Below are 23,538 nucleotides of genomic sequence, written 5' to 3' on the forward strand. Positions count from 1 at the left end.
AAGGGAGACACGGCTGAAGACGACGTACGTACCGCAGTTGCCGCTCTCGACGCCGTCTCCTTACAGCGTAGTAAACATCTTTGCAGTCTCACGGCTGGTTGTAGCTACGGGTTGGTAGTGATCGGCGAATGCATGGTTTCCACCGATAAAGCCCGACTTGTAGCGGCAAAAGGTTAACAGTAGCAGTAGAACGGGCTTTTTAGGCTGTATGTTACATTGCTAATCTTTGACAGAGCACAAACATGGGCGTAGAAGTCGAGACAATATCTCCTGGCGATGGTAAGTTGATTTATTCGCTTGTGTGAGCTTCTTATGCGGGGTGCTGTTGGGGCTGTGTAGTCCCCCCCCCCCCAAGAATGTCGTTCAAATATGGGTAAATTTCGGCATAAATGTTTACAGAAAGCAAATTTGAAAGCTGCATGTGATAGTAAAAACTGCTTGTTTGATATCAAGCAACGCATAATTGTATTCCTCGTATAATTAGGGTTCTGTAAATCCCATTTTTTTAAATGTTAGTCATCATCACTGGCTGCGCTGCATCTTTCTAGAACTCTCCATACTAGCTGCTGAATGAGTGAACTCTGCCAAACTAAATCTAAAAGTCTGTTAAAATTAAGACTTTAGACTTTGAATGAATTTTTTAAATCGTCAGACACAATATTAAGGTGTCTATTTAAAATTCTGCTCCTCAGAAGAGTGCTTCCAGGCTAAAATTGAGGATTTGGGAATGAGGATGAGAGGGATAGGTGCATATATCTGACTCTTAATACTGTATGCCTGCAGGCAGAAGGAGGTTACTGGCATTCCTGCCAGGACCGCCTCACCAGATTTAACCTAGTGATTGATAATAGGGCTGCCAGACTGATCACTCAGATTAGCCGTGCCAGATTTGTAAGCCTACAAACACACATTAACACTTTGTTTGTCTCTCTCTTGTTTTAACAGGAAGAACATTTCCAAAGAAAGGCCAAACATGTGTTGTGCATTACATAGGTAACTACTTTGTTATCTTTCCTTTTTGAGAACGGAAATTTACCAGTATGTCTGTGTTTTTGTTTTGTTTTGTTGTTAATGTGTGACACCCAGTCTCCACAGTGCGGTGAAACATGTATGCACCTGTGTGTGTATACTGTGTAGGTGCCACCACCACCACACCCAAAAGAAAAGTTAATTTACTTTTGTTTTAAGGTTAATATTTCTTATTTATTTATGTTTTTTTTTGCCATTTCATTGTGTTACATACTTGCACACACACACACACACACAGATGCTGTTTTGTTTGTCTCTTGTCAGACTGCCCAGTTTTGAGGTGGGGCAGTAAGACGCTGAGACGTTTGGGAAATAAATTTGGGCTGCTCTGTGCCCCGGGTTGGCAGTCCAGACAACTGGGTCAGACAGAAAGTAAACAAAACCTAGTTCGCATGTCATCTCTCTGAGTATCACATGGTTATTATGCGGTTATCAAAGTTAGTGCGTGCACTCTTGGTATTGTCTCTTTAGTAAACAGGTTTATGTGTGTTTTTCTATTGAACGTTTGTGCATTACCGTCAAAGCCCAGGGGCTTTTGAAATGAGTTCATATTGTGCTTATCTCAGCCTTTTACTATATTGACTGCAGGTCTTGACCGACTTTCCTACAGTATTTGGTTTCCCACAAGAATTGCGTCTTTGTTTAACCAGCGTGTGTGTTTCATTTCAGTCTGAGGGCAGCACTGGATAAGAAATGTTGTGTTGTGTTTTTTTGGAGACAGTAATCACATTTCCCTTTGGCCTTGATTCCTGCTGGGATCAGCCCCTGCAGTGATGAATTATGCTACAACTGGAAAAGATACGTCTCAGGATGTGAAGCTGCAGGATGAGATATAGTACATTCCACATAGGAGTCCTGGACAGGGAGATTTTGATTGTCACTTGCTGTTTCCCTTGTGTTTCAGTTCAACGCCACCTACCATTGTTGAGCTGATGATTCATTTTTATACTCCCATCAACGCTTCAGTCTCACTGTGTTGTACATTTGTCCTTGTTTTTTTTTTCATCTTTTCTCTTCTCTTGTCACAATCACATTAAGTGCTGTGCTTTGTATTTAACATATTCTCCCCTGAGTGAAACAAAATTGGCGACAATGTCCTGTCTTGAAATTTGTTAACAATAAAATCTATTAACAACACGGCAGCAGCAGAGCCTGGGAACTGCCTGTGCGGCTGTTCAAAATGAACTCAGTACCTTTAACCCTATGAATTCCAACGCTGTATTTTAAAGCTTTGGAATGTGATCTTTCTATTAATGATTACACATGTCTCTGTGTGAAATGATATGTCATTAGCACTGCCTTCTATTCATTGGCTGTAAGAAACATGCATATCGTTAAATATCTATTGCATGTGGAGTTCCCAATTCCACTTCATCTCTTTTTGTATAATCAATAATAAAAAAGGAATCAATTTCAGGTATTATTTATGACTTTATTACTATGTAATAAGACAGAAAAAACATGTTTGAGTCCTAGACTCTACAGTATATTGCAGTGAAAAAGTGAGCTCACGGTTGCCTAAAAAAAGCACTCAGAGGGCTCAGAGGCTTGAAGCAGACAGAACATATTGTCAGATCCTTTTTGTTTCATTCAGGTCCTCCCTGTATGTTGTTTGCCTTTATTTTTTTGACTCACAAGGGGTTTACCCGTAAGCTGCTGTCATGAGTTAAGCCAAAGCAATGCTTAACCCGTGGAAACACAAAAAAACCCACTATAAATATGATATTGTGTTGCAAGGGAAGCATATTTGCAACAAGGAAAAAAGATGAGTGTTACATCAGGTGAAAACAATACCTCAGTGTTGAAGATAAGCCATGGGTTTAGCTGAAGAATGTGGTTTTCTTTAAAGACGTGAGCATTAAAGGTAGGAGATTTCATTCTGATGCACTTGTTAAATTAGTGAAACTTCTCTTCACAATCAGATAGCAACCAATTAGTTCGGCAGTTTCGCATTAAAACAAAGAATATGAATCATCTGTGGAAGCTATAAAACGCCAAAAACATCAGCCAATCCTCCGGGTGGACCCTGCGCGGAGTATTGGCTGGTTGTGACTCTCTTCGTGCTCTGCGCGCACCAGAGAGGTACGTGCATGATGGCCGAAGTCACAGACCGCAGCTCGTCTTCAGGTAATGCGCGTCCATGTGATTGGGAGGCGTGGCTTCGGGGTGAGCTCCGAGAGAATGGGGCGTGTGTTTACTTTCGATATCTGGCTGATCTCCTACCCTACCTTTAATATTAAGTAAAACATTTCTATTCATGATGCCGTTTTAATTTCTAAAGTTTCATTGTGTGGAATTGTGCTTTGTAGTAAAGACAGAGAAGAACCAACATTTGTTTTATTTTAAAAGCTCAGAAACAAGATTAGTTCAAGATCTGATAAAGAGTGGTGATAGAGGTTAGTTGTTGATTTGGGACATGAGCCTGTCCGACTCATCCAGCTGGCTGTTGTGCACAACCACAGAACTGTACTCTCAACTCTGCCCTGCACTGGTGTTCGTTTTCCAGATAGCAAAGACAAACAGAAAGAGCAGCAAAGAGAGTAAGTTTCAGAATGTATTATGGGATTTGAAACAACTTTAGCCTTTAGCTTTAGAGAGCCTCACACTCTCACTAACTTTCTCACACTCTCTTACTGCTGTGCCTTTTTGGTCCTCACTTTCACCTCTGGGATTTTAAACATGCAGACACACACATGCCAGAGCACACAGACACACAGATATGTGTGCGACCCTCCTCTGACTCTGGTGAGAGTCGCAGTTGCCCAAATTAGCAGGGCGGTCATCGCCAAAAGGAAGGTAACAGCTCTGGACTCAGAGCAAAAAAACAGGACAAAATAATACACTCTTACACACTCTCTTTCCTTCCTGACGACAAGTTTTGCTCACATGGTGGCAGCTGAAGAATCAAACTCATTGTTCTGTGTATCAGAATTTCACTAGAAAATGCAAGCAGATCTGATATCGAGGAAACAAAAGAAGCCTGTGAGTTTATCCTGATTGATGCTGCCTGACACTTAGTTGTGATGACAAACAGGATTGTTGCTGTCCATTGACAAGAAGAATGACCTGTGGGAAGCTAACGGGATATGATGTCATGCCTAAATGTGGACGTCATTCCTTACCATGTTTGAACCGAAGACTTCACCATGAAACGTGCTGCAGTTTAGACCCAACGGCTCTAGATGTGTGACCCAGAAATAGCTAGACTGACACGTCAGGCTGTATGTCAGGAGATACCAAACCCGTCTTCTTGGACTGTGTGGGAAATGTTCCAGTGTACCAGTTTAACCGCAAACACGAAAATAAAAGCTAATATTAAAATCCTACATTGAACATCACCTGAGCTATTGATTGATGATTGAGTTGTCAGTGTACTTGACAGGCTTTTTTTGGCTGCATGTATTTTGAGAGTACACAGAATATCTCCATGCAAAGGATGCAAGGGGGAATATGATAGTGGTGTGACAGCACAATAATAATGATATAAGGCGGATCCAAGTATAATGACAGTGCTGGTGTAATGTTAAGGATCATATTTGGACTAACCATGATCCTTTTCACAGTTACTCTTATTATCTACAAGAGGAATGATCAATATTTTATCCAGTCTGTGAAGACGTGTGTGCCTGCAGCTGTGAAACATAGCAACACATATAAGTCTTGTAGACAGATAGCTTTACGCACATCTCATTTCATCCCCACTTGAGCCGAGGGGGTTGTTGTGTTGGCAGCCGTCCTAGACGGGGGCCAAGCAGGATACTGTAAACTAAAAGTAAAAATAACCCCACCCTTGTGTGGTACAGCTTTTTTTTTTTTTTTGCAGATACGGTTAGAGCAAGTAAACGCTTCTCATGAGGAGAGAGAGAGTGAGAGTGAGTGAGTGCATGAGAATCTGGGAGCCAACCTCAGGAAGGGACAGGCCGAGCTTTATTTTCACAGAGACCCCACCCGAACGTAGCTGTACAAAGAGTGATAATGGAGGGAGCAGCAATTTGTGTGGTGTTTAGGGGTAGTTGTGGTTTTTCCTCTTTGTATATGATAAGAAATTATAATTTGTATCATAATGCTGCTGTGTATTTTTGTCAATGGAACCAGGGAGGAGGTGGTGCCCCCCCCCCCTCTGTTGTTATGATTTTTCTTATTGGCCAGTTGCCAATGTGTACCTCTTATTAACCCTTTCACCGCATTCTTGAATAATTACTGATTTGATGGCTGTGGCTTCTAGTGTAACAGAGGGGAGCTTTAACTCGATGTGTATAATATCATCCTTAACATCAGCAGCTGCTTAACCTTCACCCAATCATCATCCACAGGAGCCAAATCCCAGGATATGATCCCTTCCTGGCTTCCCGATCAGTATTTCCCTTCAGGTTCCAGAAACCGATCCCACTTTTCTGCAGTTGGTGCAACAAGTTTTTTGTCTTCTTGCTTCTCGAGTGCCCTGCTGTATGTAGCAGGTGGTATTTGCCTTGCCGTGTGTGAACTTGATGACTCTATAGTTGGACCTGGCTCAAACCGCTGATATCTGGGCTACTGGGATTCTTGGAAAAGATGGGCTGACTAAGTTTAGGGAAGGGTTGAAAGAGGAGAGGCAGTACAGTACCAACATTCATATGACTAGATGAGCAAGACGTCGTAACTAAACTTCAGTTGACACCAACTTTAAATGCCAAGTATTTACACTTGTTGAACTATGACAGAGGAAGATAAATCAAAGTGGATGCTGTGGTGTATTTGTACAACAAATTGTAACCATTCATTCTACATGTGGGTGACGTGGAAAGTTAAAATCATGTTTTTATTACATTATAGTAGATCCTTTCAGGGGTACTGCTAAAAAACAACAACATGTTTCACTATTGGGTCTGTTCCATCACAGAGCGCACACAATGAGACAGACATGTTGGCACCTAGGGCCAATTTAGAATCACCAAAGTTAGCCTAACATGCATGTGAAATGTCAAAAGCCACCTGCACCACCACATGAGATGTGGTCTCTAAAATAAAAAGCAAGCAGCCAAAAGTCTCTGAACAATGTTTGTTTACAGTTACATATTTCTGGTTCCACGGAGATCAGTTGTCTAGAGAAAATATCAAACTTTATGTAAGACTTCATTGTTGCTGCTTTGCTTTCTTGGCTGTCAAAGGGTGCAGAAAGTTCACATTAATTTATCAGTAGTAGCAGATTACTGCTTCAGCTGGCAGCATGGATTCCCTTAAGTTGTTAAAACAAATAATGAAGTGGGCCAGTGTTTTTATTCCTTCAGCAGTGTTTAATGGCCTCAGTGTTATCATGCCTGAACGGTCGGTCAGTGTTGTGAAGGAGCGGAGTCCTGCACCGCTCCTCCTTTGTTACCCCCTTTCTCCCTGTGGTCTAGATACAGGCAAGCAATGGCCTAGTTAACTTTAAAAATAATCCACTAAACCAGGCCAGTGCTTCCTGATTTACATTCCCTTTGTTCATTTGAGTAATTGAAACAGACCCAAGATAAAAAAAAAATCCCCACCAGAATGATTCCTTGTCATAAGAGCAGTAAACTATACACATCTAAAGTCTTAAAGTGTTCATTGATACATTGATGTGCAGTTAATTCATGTTTAAATGCTTTTTTTGGCAGGTATGCTGCAGAATGGGAAAAAGTTTGACTCCTCTCGAGACAGGAACAAGCCCTTTAAGTTCAAGATTGGACGTATGGAGGTCATTAAGGGCTGGGAGGAGGGAGTAGCACAGGTAAGAGTCAAGGATGTGATTCTGTGACAGTAGCTTTCAGATCATCCATCACAGCTATTTAGTCATTATACTCAGAGCCCTTTCAGACAGCGAGCATTTCCTGACACTGCGGCGCATTATTTTCAAGGCTGAAGAGGTCAGTCTGGGAATTCTTCTGATTTTTACACAGTTGGCTGCGTCATCACTGCAACCACAGAAACTTTACATGAGGTGATTTTAATAGGTGGAGGATATCTGGGTGACATTTCCCTCCCTCGACAGGAGACAGATCATTAAAAAGGTTTGATTATGTGCTCTGGGATGATTCATAACTGTAAAAGAGAGCTGTAAGATTTCCATCATTGTTGGTAACTGCTTGCTGTCTGAAAGCCCCTTCAGTCTGGAATTCTTACGTAATAATTCAGTAAGACAAATTAAGTTTTGAGTAATGTTCTGGGTACTGTCAGTGCTGAAGGGAAGCGGTGACATTCAAATCCCTAGAGTTGGAAACTGTACTTATTACATGATACACACATTAACCTGTGTTAATCTTACCTGATCTGAAAAGAAGCTGTTAATCAGCTGTTTTTCTTTTTCCCCTGTGCTTCAGATGAGCCTGGGTCAGAGGGCTAAAATCACCTGCACACCAGACATGGCATACGGAGCGACAGGCCACCCCGGGGTCATCCCTCCAAACGCCACGCTCATTTTCGATGTGGAACTGCTTAAGCTGGAGTGACACCTGCCTGCCATAAAGATACAAAGGTTGACAGTTAAAGAGGCTGCTTTCACCACAACCTGTTTCCACAGGGAGACCATACCCAGCTGCTGCTGCTGCTGCTGCTGCTGCCGCCTCCCACCATCCACCTACTGTTCTTCTGTTTTGATTCGTAACGCCTTCTTTAGTTCAGTATTTAAATGTATCCTCTGCTGCTTCGTTGCCACTGTGTCATGATAATGCAAGAAAAAATTTTCACATGATGGGACTTTTACACACAAGCGACATTTTGGTTTCCGCTTGTCAGAGATTTTTTTTGTTGAATTTCATTTCATGTTGTACATTTTGTTGAACTAAAAGGAAATCAGTCATCTGACAAAAAAAAGCACTACACACTGCAATCAAACCTTATGTATACTGCCTCAAGGTTTAACCAACAGAGGAAGGGTACATGCATTGAAAGTACAATATCTCTGCTCTGTATATTGACTGGGCATTATATACCACTGTCTGCATTGCCACTTTGATAAAGGCCTGTCCTGCTGAATGCTCTGAATGATGTTGCTATGTTAGTATGTTTTATAACGCTCACAAACATATATACTGCAAGTGTACCCTGTCAAATCTAAGCCAATACAATACTGTACAGAACTCTTTAAAAGCCATTGCTACTATAACAGTTTATTGACCAACTCTTGAATAAAAATGGCATGTACTGTGTTCAGATGTCTGAGTCTTATGGTTAATTTGTGGGGGGAAAGCTCAAATGAGGGAGCAACAGCGCCCTCTACTGGCGTCATTAATAAGAAACCACAGATCCTAAGATCAGAATTTTCTACACCAATAACGGGAGTTGTATTAAAATAAGAGACATATACATAACTACGTGTATGTTTTAATATGATTTAATATTAATAAATACATATCAATGGGGTTGGGAGTGCACTAATTACAATAGTTGGAGTTGACTATCTCTACGGAGTGCAGCAATCTTGGATGTAACTTTTGCTTCCGGTGTTGTAGGTCAAAGGGCAAAGTTGTTCACTCTCGCAGGTGATTGGCTAACTGTCAATGTTATGAAACTTCATTGGATAGACGGAGCACACGCCTGTCATCCACCTGAACAAGCACAACAAACGACAAGGTCAGAAATTTGTCTCAATATATATAAAAATACATTAGTGAGGCATACGCGGTTGTAAAATTGGTCTTGTAGCGAACACCGTTTTAGCTTTGTCTGTTAATGCGAAGGTTAGCTTAAGCTAGTTTAGCTTGCTCGGTTAGCTAACAACTGTTTAGCAACTCCTAGCCCGACACAGCATAGTTGGTATTTTTTATTATTTAAAATAAAAGTAATCCACGTACAGTCACCTGCAGTGATTAGATGAGTTAATATCTGTGTGATTTGTTAAACAGTTTGGTGTATTTATTGGGATGTTTATACAGTGGAACTAATATGTAACACGTTTACAAACATAACAATAACTCAGGGTGTTTACATAAACTCTCACCGTATTTATGTAGTTTATGGCAAAAACCCCTTTTGGCTCATACATTAGCTTTGTTGCTTACTTGTTTATATGTGTGTGAAGTCATTTACATAACAATAATATTTAACAATTTGCTTTACGGTAATAATCCACCTGAATAAACTAGAGAAAGAGAGAGAGAGCAGGTGCCAAATACTAAAGTTCGTTTTTTAAAGTTAATGGTTTTAGTTTAAGCAGTTTCATATTTTAAAACATGTTGTCATGCCTACATGCAATAGGACTAGAATATTTCTTAAATACGAGGACATGACCACCTTTTTCCACTGCCTTGTTATCTGTACTTCCAGGTTATCCATGTGTGTCTGACTGTGCCCACAGTAAGCATGCTGACTGCACAGAGGGCATGTGCAGCAATGGCTGCTTGCCGCCTGCTGAGAGCTACTGTCTCCTCATCTCACATTCAGAGCTCTCTCATCCACACTTCAGTAAAGCGTCAGGACAAGGTAGAGCTGCATTCTGAATGGGCAGCCCTGGCTAAGAAGCAGCTTAAAGGGAAGAACCCTGAGGATCTGATTTGGCGCACACCTGAGGGAATCAACATCAAGCCTGTGTACACCCAAGCAGACTCAGAGGGTCGTGCTGATGAACTGCCAGGAGTGTTTCCCTACACTAGAGGGCCCTATCCCACCATGTACACATACAGACCATGGACTATCAGACAGTACGCCGGCTTCAGCACTGTGGAGGAGAGCAACAAGTTTTATAAAGATAATATTAAAGGTAGGAAGTTTAGTCACTTATGATCACCTACATAAAGAATATTACACATGGCAATTTAGACTGACTAACTTTTCTATGCTTTAAATAGAATAAATAGGATATTGTTGATATAATTACGGCAAAATACTGCTTTTTATTGTGGACATGTAGAAAAGATTTCTTTTTAGATTTTTGGATACAACAATTGACAATATACTGTAGAAGAATTTAAAAAGACTAACAAGTTGACGAAGCTCTAACCCACTTTCTCTCTTTGGCTGTCTCATTTCAGCCGGTCAGCAGGGTCTCTCTGTCGCCTTTGACCTCCCGACACACCGTGGATATGACTCAGACAATCCCAGAGTTCATGGAGATGTCGGCATGGCTGGTGTGGCTATAGACACGGTTGAGGACATGAAGATGCTCTTTGATGGAATCCCTTTAGAGAAGATGTCCGTTTCCATGACAATGAATGGAGCAGTCATCCCTGTGTTGGCTATGTTTATTGTTACTGGAGAGGAGCAGGGTGTGTCCAAATCCAAACTAACTGGCACGATTCAAAATGACATTTTGAAAGAGTTTATGGTGCGCAACACCTATATTTTCCCACCTGAACCTTCCATGCAGGCAATTGCAGACATCTTTGCATATACATCAGAGGTATGTATCACTAATTAATAATCAGTTAGCTGGAACCACATATTTACTGATAACCCTAACCCTATGTTCACAGCACATGCCAAAATTCAACTCCATATCCATCAGTGGATACCACCTTCAGGAGGCAGGAGCTGATGCCATCCTGGAAGTAGCCTACACCATTGCTAATGGTCTCGAGTACTGCCGCACTGGCCTGAAAGCAGGTTTAACCATCGACGAGTTTGCTCCCAGGTACACAATATTCACATTTGTTCAAAATGCATTTAACATTCAGGACAAGGGGGACATCTGTCTGTCTGTCCGTCCGTCCGTCCATTTATTTATTCATCCTAAAATAATAGTAGGTAAACAATGCTGTGTGCTAGGCTAAAAGCAAAACAGAGATGCCAGATGTCAACCATGATGTCTGTATTGGTCCCAGCAGCATGATGCCATTTGGTTTGGTCTGACAGGGATGCCATTTATGTACATGGGAATAAGGTAACACCTGTGTTGTCAGAGACCCACATATTATAGTGCAAGTTTTAATTAATATTCATCTGGCTCTCTTTGTATAATTAATGCCTAATGTTCACTGTGTAGTGTGCCACATTTACCTGACAAACAAATGTCTTCCTCTTTATTTGTCAAACCAGCAGATGGCTGAGACTGGTTAGAGCCTGATGGAAGAAAATGACTATATAATAGTCATTTAAATAAACATTTATTGAGTAGAATCCTATAGATCCCAGGCAAGTACAGCCTGCTTTGGTGGAAGCTGTCCTGTTCATGCCTCTGATTCAAAAATGTAAATATCAGTTGCTGCCCCAAAACAACAATTTGTAGTTTCCTTGTGAATATAAAAGCAATGATGTGGTTTGTTACATAAAGGTGGGTCAACAAAATACATCCTATGGAATGTGTCCATTTACATTTGAGAGACGTTTTCTTTTTTGTATAGCTACATGTTCAGTCCACATTGTTTTGCTCCAGGTGTTTCATTTCTGGAGCGTGGCAGATGGATTTGTTTAAATCAATACAAGCGATCAGCCTTAATCGGTTCTAGACAAGCCTGGCTTTTTGCTTTTCAATGGGCACAAGACTCCCATAATAGCAGTTCATCAGCCCCTGTTTTAGTAAAGCAAATAGTCAGTTTAGCTGATGGAGAAAGATGGGTAGACTGACTCTGCAATCAATAATTCATCTGCACCACTGCTCCTACTCCACCCACTGTCCAGACACCTTTATTTTCTGCTCCTCATGTGTCCCCTAAGCTGCCTTTTTTGCTGCCTTTTCAATTACTCAGGTAATAGCGGTGTTACATGAACGTTCATTCCTCAGGAACATTCTCAGTTCCATTTCATCTTTCTATAGACAGATCTTACATCTTTTACAGCTGGTTCTTCTTTTCATGACTTTTCCTGAATCCAGTGCTTACCTCAGCATTCTAAACACTAACCAATGTTTATCCTTTGTGACTTCTCATTGTGTTGTTGGAAGGCTTTCAACAAAAACTACAGATAAACAGATAACATGGACATTTTCCACTCCACATGGTTTTTCAGCAGCAGTGTATTCACAGCTTGACACACTGCATCTCAAGAGAAAACACACACAGACAACACAAGCAATTACTCACAACAAACAAGCAAAGTGCTGCATGTTTTCCAGGGACCCTAAACAGTGGGGCTGTTGAATGGTCTGTTACTTTTTGAGCTATTGCTTCCTTTGCTACTTGACAGCGGGGTTAGAAATGAGGTGAAATATTTGTATGGGTTTTATTTTACATTATAAGACCCTGGTCATATTATCCTGGCCTGCAAAAGGAGACAATCTGGGTGAAGCACACTTCTCAGGCTCAGGGCATACTTCATTATTTGCTTTTGTTGTGAGTGTTTGGAGTGTGTGTCTGTGATTTGTATATGTTTTGAAACTAATGTCAGAATTAGTTTTTTTTTTCTAGCACCAATTTATTACTGCAGCTGGTGCCTTTTTAGTAATGCATACTGGTTGTTTGTTTTTGTAAATTAAGCTGTGGGGAATAGACCAAAATATCTGTTTAGACAAAATGCATTTTATGTTTGAGGATTGATAGATTAGTTTTTTATGTGTGTGTGTTTGTGCCATCAGGTTGTCATTCTTCTGGGGTATTGGGATGAATTTCTATATGGAAATTGCCAAGCTGAGGGCGGCTCGGAGATTATGGGCCACTCTCATTAAAGAGAACTTCCAGCCCAAGAACGCCAAGTCTCTTCTCCTGCGCACACACTGCCAGACCTCAGGCTGGTCTCTTACTGAACAAGTAAATATGTCTTAAAGTTGCCTGTCCTAATCAATCAAATTAATCATACATCGAAAGTAGTATTTACACATTTTCTTGTGGCCTCTGCTAGGATCCGTACAACAACGTCATCCGCACAGTGATTGAAGGCATGGCCGCTGTGTTCGGGGGGACCCAGTCACTGCACACCAACTCTTTCGATGAAGCGCTGGGTTTACCCACCGTAAAGAGCGCTCGCATTGCCAGAAACACCCAGATCATCATCCAGGAGGAGTCTGGCATCCCCAAGGTCGCAGATCCCTGGGGGGGCTCGCACATGATGGAGGCTCTCACAGATGATGTCTATAGCACAGCTTTGAAGGTTTGTTACATCATTATGTGTTAATTTTATAACACAGGAGGTGAAATGGCAACAACAATCGATGTTCTTCTTTTTGCAGTTCATTAAAGAGATTGAGGAGATGGGAGGTATGGCCAGGGCAGTGGCAGAGGGCATTCCAAAACTACGTATTGAGGAATGTGCTGCACGTAGGCAGGCCCGCATTGATTCCGGTACTGTGTATATATCATCATCTTATTGTCTTAAAGCCTCTCCTTTTTATCTTCTCCCATTGCTCTACCACTAACCTCACCTCATGTTTGTAGAACTGTGATGCTTCCATCTGAAAAGGTCACACTTCTCACCTGTAATGAGAATCTTTTATCTTTTTGTTCTAAAGTCCCACTTATGCATTTAGTATTTTTGGGGTCAAAAATGGCCTTTAACATTCAGCAGGTATGAAGACATACCCGAAGAATAATAGGGATAATTAAATGTAAACAACAAACATACAACAAATACAACTCTGATAACTCTATTCAGTTTCTTGATGTCTACACTCTTCACCTCCCCTAATGTGCTAAAACATATAATAATTACAATATCTGACACAATAACACTCATTAAGATCTAAAAACTCTTATCTTACTCAAGAGATCGTTATATTCCACACTCATCCAGCAACAAGCTAAGCCAAATCAATAGAATTGATCTGTTTTTAGGCCACATTAAAATGCAGACTGAGTCACCGGAAAAATATTTTTTTAGTTTACTGATGTGCTTTTTTCAGTCTTTTAGATGTAATCTTTAGATGTCAGACAGCATTTGTCGGCTGGCTTGGTGAGGATGCTATGAAAGAGAAAGGGAGTGCAGGTTACGCACGAGCGTACACGTGTCTGATGCGTAAGAAGAGGTGTGTTAGACTCCCTGGCAGGTGTGTCATAGAGTGTAGTGGAGCAGAGTGGAATCTCACAGACTATCCATAATCCCCCTGATTCCTGCTCTCATTGATATTCATTGATTTTCTGTATCATCATGAGAGCACATCCATGCTGACTGCATTTCGTTTAACCTCTACAGATGGACCTTGAAATTTAAATGACCCTGATGATGTTTGGTTTCCTACTGTGAGGTCAAATAGTTAAAAAAAAAAACATTTTAGGATCATGGAGAACCTTTGGTCTCATGGGTACTTTTGAGTGTTAAAGGATAGTTGAGGGTGACACAAACATCACAGAATAGATAGAGACACAAAGAGGGAGATCAAGCTCACAAGTTGATCATTTTAAATGTTTTCAAATTTGCAGCTTGAGATGATACTCGACTGAATTGATACTTATGATCTGCATATTTTATGTGTGAAGTGGAGTGCTTCACTCTAGCCATTGTGGCGAGACTAGGGTACTAAAAGGTAGAAGGTAGGTTGCTTTGAATAGCCTAACATACAGGAAAATATTTAATGTGTTACTTATTTGGCCAACAGGGCAAAATGCAGGTTACTGTGTATGATCCAGTTGCATTTTTAACCCTGATTTAAAAAAAAAAAATTGTTTTGATTATTTATAAGATTTTATGTTATATATTAACATATAGATATTTTTATATCTAGATAATAGATAGATATATATAGGCTACTTTATTAATCCCAGAGGGAAATTGTTAATATTTATAAGAGTTACGTTACGAGAGTTATGAAGAAGACAATAGAATACAAAGCTTTTACTAATAAATTAATAAAATGTCATAGCCTCTCCTCCCTCTCCTGGCCTGATGTGCCAGTTTTACCAGCGTAGACCGGAACTTTGTTACAGCTTTTGCAACAAATGTAATCCAGCCCTCTGCCTCTGCTGTGTCAGTAGATTGTGTAGACAGTAGACAGTTGTGGGCTCCTCACCACTCTCCATGCTCTGCTCTGCTGTTCTGACTTGAGCTTAATCGCAGGACCTGGTATTTGTTTGTCCTTAAACCACCTGCTCCTGCTCGAGACAAAATCCATCCTGGCGGTTCCTGGGGGGATTTGCGTCAGGACCCGCAAATCTTACAGGCTCTCTATATGCAGCAGCGCCCCCTCCATGCCAAGAGCCGGCTCTGGCTTTGCTTTTTGATGTGGTTATTCTGGCATTTTTTACAGATTTAGTGTGAGAAACATCAACATTTTGTAATTCCAAAGTCCTCCAATCCTTGTGAGTGTTTTTTTCTGGTGCAGTATAAGCAGGAAATGTTGTGGAAGAACAGAAAAACTGAGATAAAGAGAGAGGGGTTGTTTGTTTTTTTCATTAAATTGCAGGTTGCTGTTATCACCTTTATTTGTTCTTGAAGATATTTTTTATACTTTCTGCTTTGTTGTACTTTTAAATTATGCTGATGGTGGTAACTGCTTACCTAGGCTAATTGCCTTTCTGCTGTTTATTTTTAATCTAAATATTCCTTTTTTCCTGTGAAGCTCTGTAAAAGTTTAAAAATGCATTACTTCCTGACAAGGCCTTCATCACAAAGAGCTTTTCTTCTTGTCCTTCAACACCTTTTTGTTTCTTTTTTATGTTTCCAGGATCAGAGGTCATCGTTGGGGTGAATAAGTACCGTCTGGACAAAGAGGAAACTGTGGAGGTGTTGGCCATAGATAACACTGTGGTACGGCAGAAACAGATTGAAAAACTGAGAAAGGTCAGTGTTTCAATTGACTTCTAGATAAATCAGTGGAATCTAAGAGATAACACTGTTCAAAGAAATGTCCTGGAAGACAACTGATACAATTGAAGATCCGAGAACAAAAGGGCAACAAAAAAGTGAGATTTTAATTGGTGTCTTGAGGTTTGTTCTATTGAATATTAAATGAAGTCTTACACTTAAGCAAGATAAACAATGTTTGTATTATTTTACAAACATGATGTATTTGCCACATTATTGATGTCAGGCCAGTTCATTTTAAGAAGTAGTAAATGAATTAAGTGAAGGAAATCTGATTCGTTTTCATTAAAATTAGCAAACCTTTTTTTTTTTAAAAAAAAAGCTTTTTTTTTATTTTAGTTATTTAAAAGAGTCAGCTTGCTACAGTTGGCGATCATGTGAAGTTCATTCATAATTCATGCAAACACATTCACCTGCTGTCACCAGCTGTTTGAGTATGTCAGCCCCATCATTAGAAGGTGGAATGGATTGGAAAATTAAATGTCACAGCAGGTGCTGTACATATGTGCACTCAGAACCAGACTCATCAGACTGCATACAGACAGGTGCCCATATGTGGAGCTACAACAATGATTCAAGAAGTAATTTGACAGGAAAACTTCCACTCTGAAGGCTTTTTTTCTCTACGGAAGAATGTTTGGCCCCAAAGCAGTTTAGTAGGAAATTACCACCAGAATAACAACTGCAAATTTAAACAGAAATTTAGATTATCTCAGACTTTGTATGTTGTAATATAAGTATTTGTTTTGGAGTTTCTACATTTTTTTATGTTAACTGTTAGGCTCTGAACTGATATTTCGTCAGATAATTTGAATAAAAATTTTAAGCAATTAATCTTTGATCAAACAAAAGGCACAAAAAGCTTGTATGGTTCAAAAACTCTGCCTCATCTTCAATGGGTACAAATACACTGCAGTGTCTTTAGGTCTACAGACTGGAAGTTCAGAAGCTTTTCTCAGTTATCTTTTCTCCTCAAAGAACAATAAGGACAACTAAGCCTAAGCTTTGTTAGGCCCCCGTTCACACTGGAGAAAGTCATTCCAGCTAGAGTAGGATTGAGCCCAGACAGCCTATAAAGCTGGATGCGTTCAGACCTATTAAATAAATCTGGCTAGCACACAGTTGTGTCCGCACTCAATCCAGCTTCATCCAGCGTGTTTGCTGTTCTCCAAACCACTAGGTGGCGCCTCGTAATATGGCTAATAATGTGGCTAGCCGGATTCGCTAGTTCAGTTCACACCTGAGCCACATTTGAGCCAATCCTGCTAGATCCACTTCTCGAGGGTGGATCTAGCCGGCTTGAAATCAAACTGGATTCAGCCGGATTGGAGGTGTTCACACTCGGGGAAAAAAACACATCTGGATTGATCTGGATGCGGCCAAATCCTGCTTAAGCCACATTTTTTTCCCCAGTGTGAACGGGGCCTTAGACTCAGTTACAGCTAATGACCCTAATTGATTAATTATGGCTGTGTTCATTCACTGCTAGAGCCGTGTTGTACATGCCCAATTATCTGCTCAGGAAACATTACTCATCATTGTCTCTAATCTTACCATCTTGTCTCTAATCTTTTAAATGTTGCCTCCTTTTCTTTGTAGGTGAGGGAGAGTCGTGACCCTGAAGCAGCGAAGAAGTGCCTTGCAGCCATTGAGGAGTGTGCACGAACAGGAGAGGGCAACCTTTTAGCTCTGGCTGTGGAGGCGGCACGAGCCAGGTGGGCACTCTTCACTGACAGCTGGCCATCAAACTAAATACTGCAGAAAGACACAGAGTTTTAAACCACTTAGATTTGCATTTATCAGTAACTTAACATATTGAGGGTTGTGCTTGTTGTAGATGCTCTGTTGGTGAAATAACTGACGCTATGAAGAAAGTGTTTGGTGAACATAAGGCCAGCACCAGGATGGTGAGCGGGGCTTACCGCAGCGAGTTTGGAGAGCATGAAGAGATCGCTTTGGCCAACAATAGGTACAAAATAATTACAGTCAGTCACATACATTTCCATAATTAACAGACTGATTGAGTCATATTTGTTTTATTTTGCACAAAAACTGCAGAGTTTCCGATTTTAAGAAGCATGAGGGCAGGAACCCTCGTCTGCTGGTGGCAAAGATGGGGCAGGACGGCCATGACAGAGGGGCCAAAGTCATTGCCACTGGGTTTGCCGACCTGGGTTTTGATGTCGACATTGGACCTCTGTTTCAGGTCGGTGTACTGCACAACTCAGCCGCTTACAAAGGCAACACAGAATCTGTGTACTGAAAACTGCAAATGAAAAGTACTTAACAACATGCATTTAAGCTGGTGTCATCAATGAAGGAGAGGGCTATGCTATGTTAATAAACCATTTGACCTGTTCTGCAAAGCTCTCTGCAGGTGCATTGGGTCGTTTTATAGTCTTTAAATAGCTAACTGAATTCCTGACAATGTTTTACACAATACAAGCAGGGTCATAAGAATCATCTCGGCTTATGTATCCCCTAATATATTCTGTTACAGTCCTGCGTCAAATGGAACTGAGTGATGATAGCAATAGCTGCAATAAAAGCAGCAGTAGACCTGTAGCCTTCCTGTGTGTGTGACAGACAGGAAGGGGACAGCTGACCTGTGATTGGTCCATTATGCACCATAGGTTATAACTTAATCACGTTTCCACTGTCCCTTCTGTTTCCACTGGAAACAGAACTCTTGGTGCTTTATTGCGACAAGCTTCCCTGGAAAGTTACATTAACTGATACATGTTCCAATTATCTGAGCTGATCTGATTGACTTTTTTCAGCATTGTCGTACATTTTTCACTGTGGGCTCATTTTTTTTGTTCGAGTACCGAACAATTGTGGCAAAAACTAGAGACATGTTTTTTTTTTTTTTGTACGTTGTTAAGTTGTTAGTACATGAAGTTTGAGTGAACATTTTTATTACAAAATCCAATTTGTCATGATGATATTAATATGCAACTTTAAAAATTAGAAATTCAAATCATAACAGCAAGGACAGGACAAAAAATGACATTTTGACAAATTAAGGTAGAATTAATTACCTTAATTTAGAATTCTATTCAGGACTGTGAGTTCTGGCTTACTTCACCCGACACAGAGAAACATGAATAATAAATTAAATTCTATTAGTGACACGTGTCTCTTGCTCGTGCTTTTTTATAAAAGAGGCTTAAATGAACTAAATTAACAGTCCAGAGGTGGATTTGGACTAAAAGAGGTTTTTAAAGATGGCAGCATACTGGAGAGATCTTGTGATTTTATTTATTGGTGAAGAAACTCATAAAGTCTTCACTACTCAGAGCTGCAGGAAGACAAGGCTGAGAGCTGTGACTCCTTGTCAGCCTGGCTACCAGTGTGAAAGAGAAAACGCAGGCTATTTTTTTGTTTTATTTTATTAGTGATGGGTTATCAGCTGTTCTGGCTTTATGGAGGGCCTTCTTATGCATCAGTATGCTGTCTCCTCAGGCCCTCTGATTCGACTGGTTTAAAGGAGTACCATTTTCTCTCCATCTGTCTTGATGCCTGCTTCAGTGTTCGGAACTGTGTGCGATGTTGGCTGCAGAATATTTGCTAGTGTGTATTTTTTTAAGGTTATTTTGATTAACACTTCTTAACTTTTGTGCTACTTGGACAAGTGGCAGGACGTGGGACTGACCCTCTCTCTATGGGATTATTAAGCTTAGTGTTACTGTGTGCCTTTTTATTCTTATTTATCATGCTTTTAACGGAGGGCGGCAGTCCTCCAGACGCAGCAGAGAAGACAGCGACTCTGCCTCCTTGCCTCGACCCTGGGTTGTCAGGTGGTTGGTTGCAGTGTTAATTTTGGCAGCAATTTCAGATTTAGTTTTTATTTTAGTCTTGTGACTAAAATGTCATTTGATTTTAGTCACGTTTTAGTCATCAACATTTTTTTAACTTTTAGTCTAGTTTTAGTCGACTAAATATCAAATAATTTTAGTCGACTAAATCTGCCGTGGATTTAGTCGACTAAAATTCTATGATATATATTTTTTCATGAAATAATTAAGGTTTGAAGTGCAATAAAACAGGCACAGCTTTAACTTGTGTTATTTGAAACAAACACCTCTTTATTTAATTGCTATGACCTTTTCACAAAAGAACCAGTGAACAGTGCGCTGCTCTCCCTGAATACACTGTCAGTCATGACCTTCTTCATGAATACTCCATAACTACAGCAAAATAATTTAGTGACAACTTATAAACAGTGCGCATGCTGTAAAACCATCAGCAGCGGTGTCTTCATTTATAGATTTTGTCACGTGTATCTTTGAACGGAAGTTAAGACGACTCGTCTGCAAATGTCGCTTCAGGTTTATTGTGTTTTTACCGCTGATAGTCGCTCCACACGGTTTGAACCGTCCTGTTTGTCTTGACATCAAACGTGTCCGTGTGTCTGTTCTTCTCCTGTTTTGTGTGACCATGCATGAGGACGCCTTCTTCCAGCATCGCGGGGCAACGTCCTTACCCAGAGAAATCACTTCTGATTGGCTCTCTGCTGCCGTCTCCTGATTCGTCCCTCCCTTCCAGACAAACACAATTTGATCTGATTGGATCTCGTCTCCATCAATAATTTCGTCTCGTTTTTATTCGTTGACGAAAGTGTCAATACATTTCGTCTTCGTTTTTGGCACCGTGCATTAGTTTTTATTTAGTTATCGTCTCATTTTTATCAGCAAAAAAAGGTCGTTAACGAAAATGATTCGTCAACAAAATTAACACTGGTTGGTTGTCTAATAAACTTGGTTATATTGGTAGAAATAAAAGCTGCACCACCCCGGGTGGGATGAATGCCGTTTCTCCTAATAAGACCAGGTTTTTCCCAGAAAGTTTCCCAATTACCTATAAAGGCCACATTGTTTTCTGGACACCTCCATGACATGTGGCTTAACATGTCATCACTGGTCAATAATAACCAATAATTCTTGGTTGCATATAGAAGGTGGGGCAGGTTGAACAGTAAGTTAAAACCTCGGACAGGCTTATATTCATCATAGAGAAATGAGCCCTACAGCATCATCTGTCACACTGTTTTTTCAACCACCGATCATGTGGGCTGGTGTTGAGCGCAACTCAACACCAGCCCACATGATGAATAAAATAACAACTGTTCTAAAGTGCTGTTATTTCTGTGGGAAGAGTGTTTTTATTCAAGACTTTTTATCAACCTTTATTTGGACCTGTCGAAGCGAAGGACAGAGAAAATGGCAAATGCATGTAGCTTTTGTGGGCACATAGTGCAAGTGATTATGGTGACATATTGATAGCTAAATAATATGCTGGGTTAAAATGCAGCTAGGCTGAATCCAGAAGCTAGAATGTCTTTTGTGGTAGTATTGTGTGTCATTTTTTTTTTAAATTGTGTCCACTTACCTCTTGTTTGTGTTTCTTTTGGACACACATAAGACACCTCCTGAGGTCGCCCAGCAGGCAGTGGATGCAGATGTCCACTGCGTCGGGGTCAGCACGCTTGCCGCAGGACACAAAACCCTGGTTCCGGAGCTCATCAAGGAACTACGGAAGCTTAACAGGCCAGACATCCTTGTCATTTGCGGAGGCGTCATCCCACCACAGGTAAATCTCTGCAAATACACCCACACACACACAATCCAGCGTACCTGTGCAGCAGTTTCTTTCAAGCAAGGAAACAGAACTGTAGGATTTTTTTACACTAATGAGATGCTGGTGTGTTCGACCAGCATGCCATGCCTGCACACTGTATAGATTCTGAGGGCATTTCGACAGCTGGAGATGCTAGCAGATTGCTGAAGTGTAAAAGGCAATTTATCAGTGTGACATTTTTCTCAGTCTATAGCAGGCACTGTTAGTTGTTCTGACAGTAGAGGAAGTGTAGACAGAAATCAGTCCCCTTACATCTCCTGCAGAGCCTCCAGGCATTCCTGAAGCTACTAAAAAGATGTTTTCTGTGACAAGAACATACAGAAGCCAATCATAATCCATAAAATCATGCGCAGTAATTATAACCCTACAGGATTGTATTGATTGCATGCAGTGCAGTGATAATTTTCTGCCGTGCTGTCAATATTAATGTTTGCCTATGTTCTTCAACGATACAAATCCTCTTATTGTGTTGCCAATGGTATAATCCCATATGGTGATGATTTGCAACTGGCAGTTCATGGTCCAAATGTGGCCACAATGCAATCTTAAAAACAACTGAGATAGAAATAATAACATTAGGACCACACATTTAATTCATTCCATGTTCTGACCCTCATCAGTTAAAATCCAGGGCTCTAAACTGTGTGTGTGTCTATGTGTGTGTGCAGGACTATGAATTCTTGTACCAGAGTGGTGTATGTGCCATCTTCGGCCCAGGAACCCGGATTCCACAGGCTGCAGTGGAGGTTATTGACAACATTGAGAAGAGCCTAGAAAAGCAAAGGCAAGCCATGTAAAAAAAAACAAACAACACAAACTCTTTATTCCTGATACAAATGAGAGCCCACACTTTCCCTCCCCTGAGTTCACTGCTGCGCTCACTGGGATTTGTTTGTTTATCGCTAAAAACCCCTCAAGTCCTCTTCAGTTGTAAAAATGGGGATTTCGTTCAATATTCTACTGTTTGCAGCATGCCTGTGTGTGAATCACATTGATTGCATAGCTGGTGTGTTTTGATTATATCCTGCATTTACTGTAGAAATTCCTGAGTTTGATATAAAACACTTCAAGCAAACACTAAATCATAGTCTGTATATATTCACATTAGCAGTGTGTGACACCTGGCTTAAGATGAGCAGCTTCTACTGAATGTGATTCCCTTAGTTTAAAAAAATGTATATTTTGGAATTAGTGCCAGTGTAGTGTAGAAGTACAGACAACAAAACAATACTGTGCTAATTGTCTCTTATGGATATTATCATCCTTTAAGTGGCCTTCTGTTAATTAAAAACATAAAACACAATTTCTGAAGTAAAAAAAGAATAGTATTTTTGTAGTTCCCTACCAGGTTAGGCACTAAATAAAATAAAGATTGAATAAAGACTCTAAATAAAGATTGAACTGTGGAAATGTGTGGGAATATGTGAGCAGTTACACTTATTGTGAAATATTTGGATGAATGACAAAAATCAAACTACAAAACAACACTATCGGAGAACCCGTCCTCCTGATTTTCAGTGCATGGTGTGGACTGTGTGTCAGTCAGCTGAGAAGAGGCGACCGCTTAGCTTAGCGTCCAAATGCTAATGTTTTCATGTGACTGTTATGTATTTAATTTCATCCTTAAGAAAATGTTCCACTTCGTTGAGCTGTATCTTAAAGACACTAGCAGTATGGACATTTTGGAATGAATGCACTGACCGACTTTGATTCCTGAACTCTGGCTGTCTTTGAGTTTGAGATTTTAAAAAAAGAGCTTTAAATGTCAGACTCCTCCACTTCACCACTGAAGGCAGGTTTTACACTCCCAGCTGCTGCTTCTTTAATATTCATCATTAAGATCAGAAGTATGTTCTTCATGCTGTATTCATTCTCTGTGCCTTTACAGTATTCATACAGTGTTTATTCTCAGACACAACCAACAAATTATGTGCATACATATGCTCAGGGTGCAGAGCTTTACATTCTGACATTTAAAAACATAATAATCATAATTCAGCATTATCAACAGCAGCTACAGGAAATGCAGAAAAATACAATTCACATATAAAACACAGGTGTCGGTTTGATGCAGTTGCTACATAATGGTAAATCATGGTTGTACTTTTCAGCTTTGTGATATCAACAAAAGATTCAAGTATGTTTGAAGAAGGCGGATCAACACAGTAAAGGCCTTTCAAAGCACGCACGTTTTTCCAAAATGGCTTCTATAATAACACTTGTATTGATGTTTAGAAATCAGTTCAAAGAAACCGTTATGTCTAT

At 40.4% G+C, this 23,538-nt stretch overlaps 2 protein-coding genes across 2 annotated transcripts; both read left to right on the plus strand.

Moving 5' to 3' along the window:
• Positions 1–33: 33 nt before the first annotated feature.
• On the plus strand, positions 34–8,118 carry fkbp1b (FKBP prolyl isomerase 1B). The gene is made up of 4 exons (XM_028398088.1): positions 34–279; positions 946–993; positions 6,648–6,760; positions 7,350–8,118. The coding sequence occupies exons 1-4, from the start codon at positions 243–245 to the stop codon at positions 7,476–7,478; spliced, it is 327 nt and encodes a 108-aa protein (XP_028253889.1). The 5' UTR covers positions 34–242; the 3' UTR covers positions 7,479–8,118.
• A 375-nt stretch (positions 8,119–8,493) lies between these two features.
• Positions 8,494–22,687, plus strand: mmut (methylmalonyl CoA mutase). The gene is made up of 13 exons (XM_028397993.1): positions 8,494–8,601; positions 9,295–9,727; positions 9,999–10,366; positions 10,440–10,597; positions 12,476–12,647; positions 12,739–12,987; positions 13,067–13,178; positions 15,494–15,609; positions 17,233–17,348; positions 17,471–17,602; positions 17,692–17,839; positions 21,058–21,225; positions 21,942–22,687. The coding sequence occupies exons 2-13, from the start codon at positions 9,331–9,333 to the stop codon at positions 22,068–22,070; spliced, it is 2,265 nt and encodes a 754-aa protein (XP_028253794.1). The 5' UTR covers positions 8,494–8,601; positions 9,295–9,330; the 3' UTR covers positions 22,071–22,687.
• Positions 22,688–23,538: the final 851 nt, after the last annotated feature.

This window comes from Parambassis ranga, chromosome 24 (assembly GCF_900634625.1).
Source record: "Parambassis ranga chromosome 24, fParRan2.1, whole genome shotgun sequence".
In the NCBI taxonomy this organism is placed as follows: Eukaryota; Metazoa; Chordata; class Actinopteri; family Ambassidae; genus Parambassis; species Parambassis ranga.

What these genes read in the sequence shown, in the direction of transcription:
- mmut (XM_028397993.1), top strand. Translation starts at nt 9,331, where the DNA reads ATGCTGACTGCACAGAGGGCATGTGCAGCAATGGCTGCTTGCCGCCTG. An exon ending in TCTATAGCACAGCTTTGAAG is followed by an intron (nt 12,988 to 13,066) that starts GTTTGTTACATC and finishes TTCTTTTTGCAG; the next exon opens with TTCATTAAAGAGATTGAGGA. An exon ending in AGATTGAAAAACTGAGAAAG is followed by an intron (nt 15,610 to 17,232) that starts GTCAGTGTTTCA and finishes TTTTCTTTGTAG; the next exon opens with GTGAGGGAGAGTCGTGACCC.
- fkbp1b (XM_028398088.1), top strand. Translation starts at nt 243, where the DNA reads ATGGGCGTAGAAGTCGAGACAATATCTCCTGGCGATG. An exon ending in GACAATATCTCCTGGCGATG is followed by an intron (nt 280 to 945) that starts GTAAGTTGATTT and finishes TTGTTTTAACAG; the next exon opens with GAAGAACATTTCCAAAGAAA. An exon ending in GGGAGGAGGGAGTAGCACAG is followed by an intron (nt 6,761 to 7,349) that starts GTAAGAGTCAAG and finishes CCTGTGCTTCAG; the next exon opens with ATGAGCCTGGGTCAGAGGGC.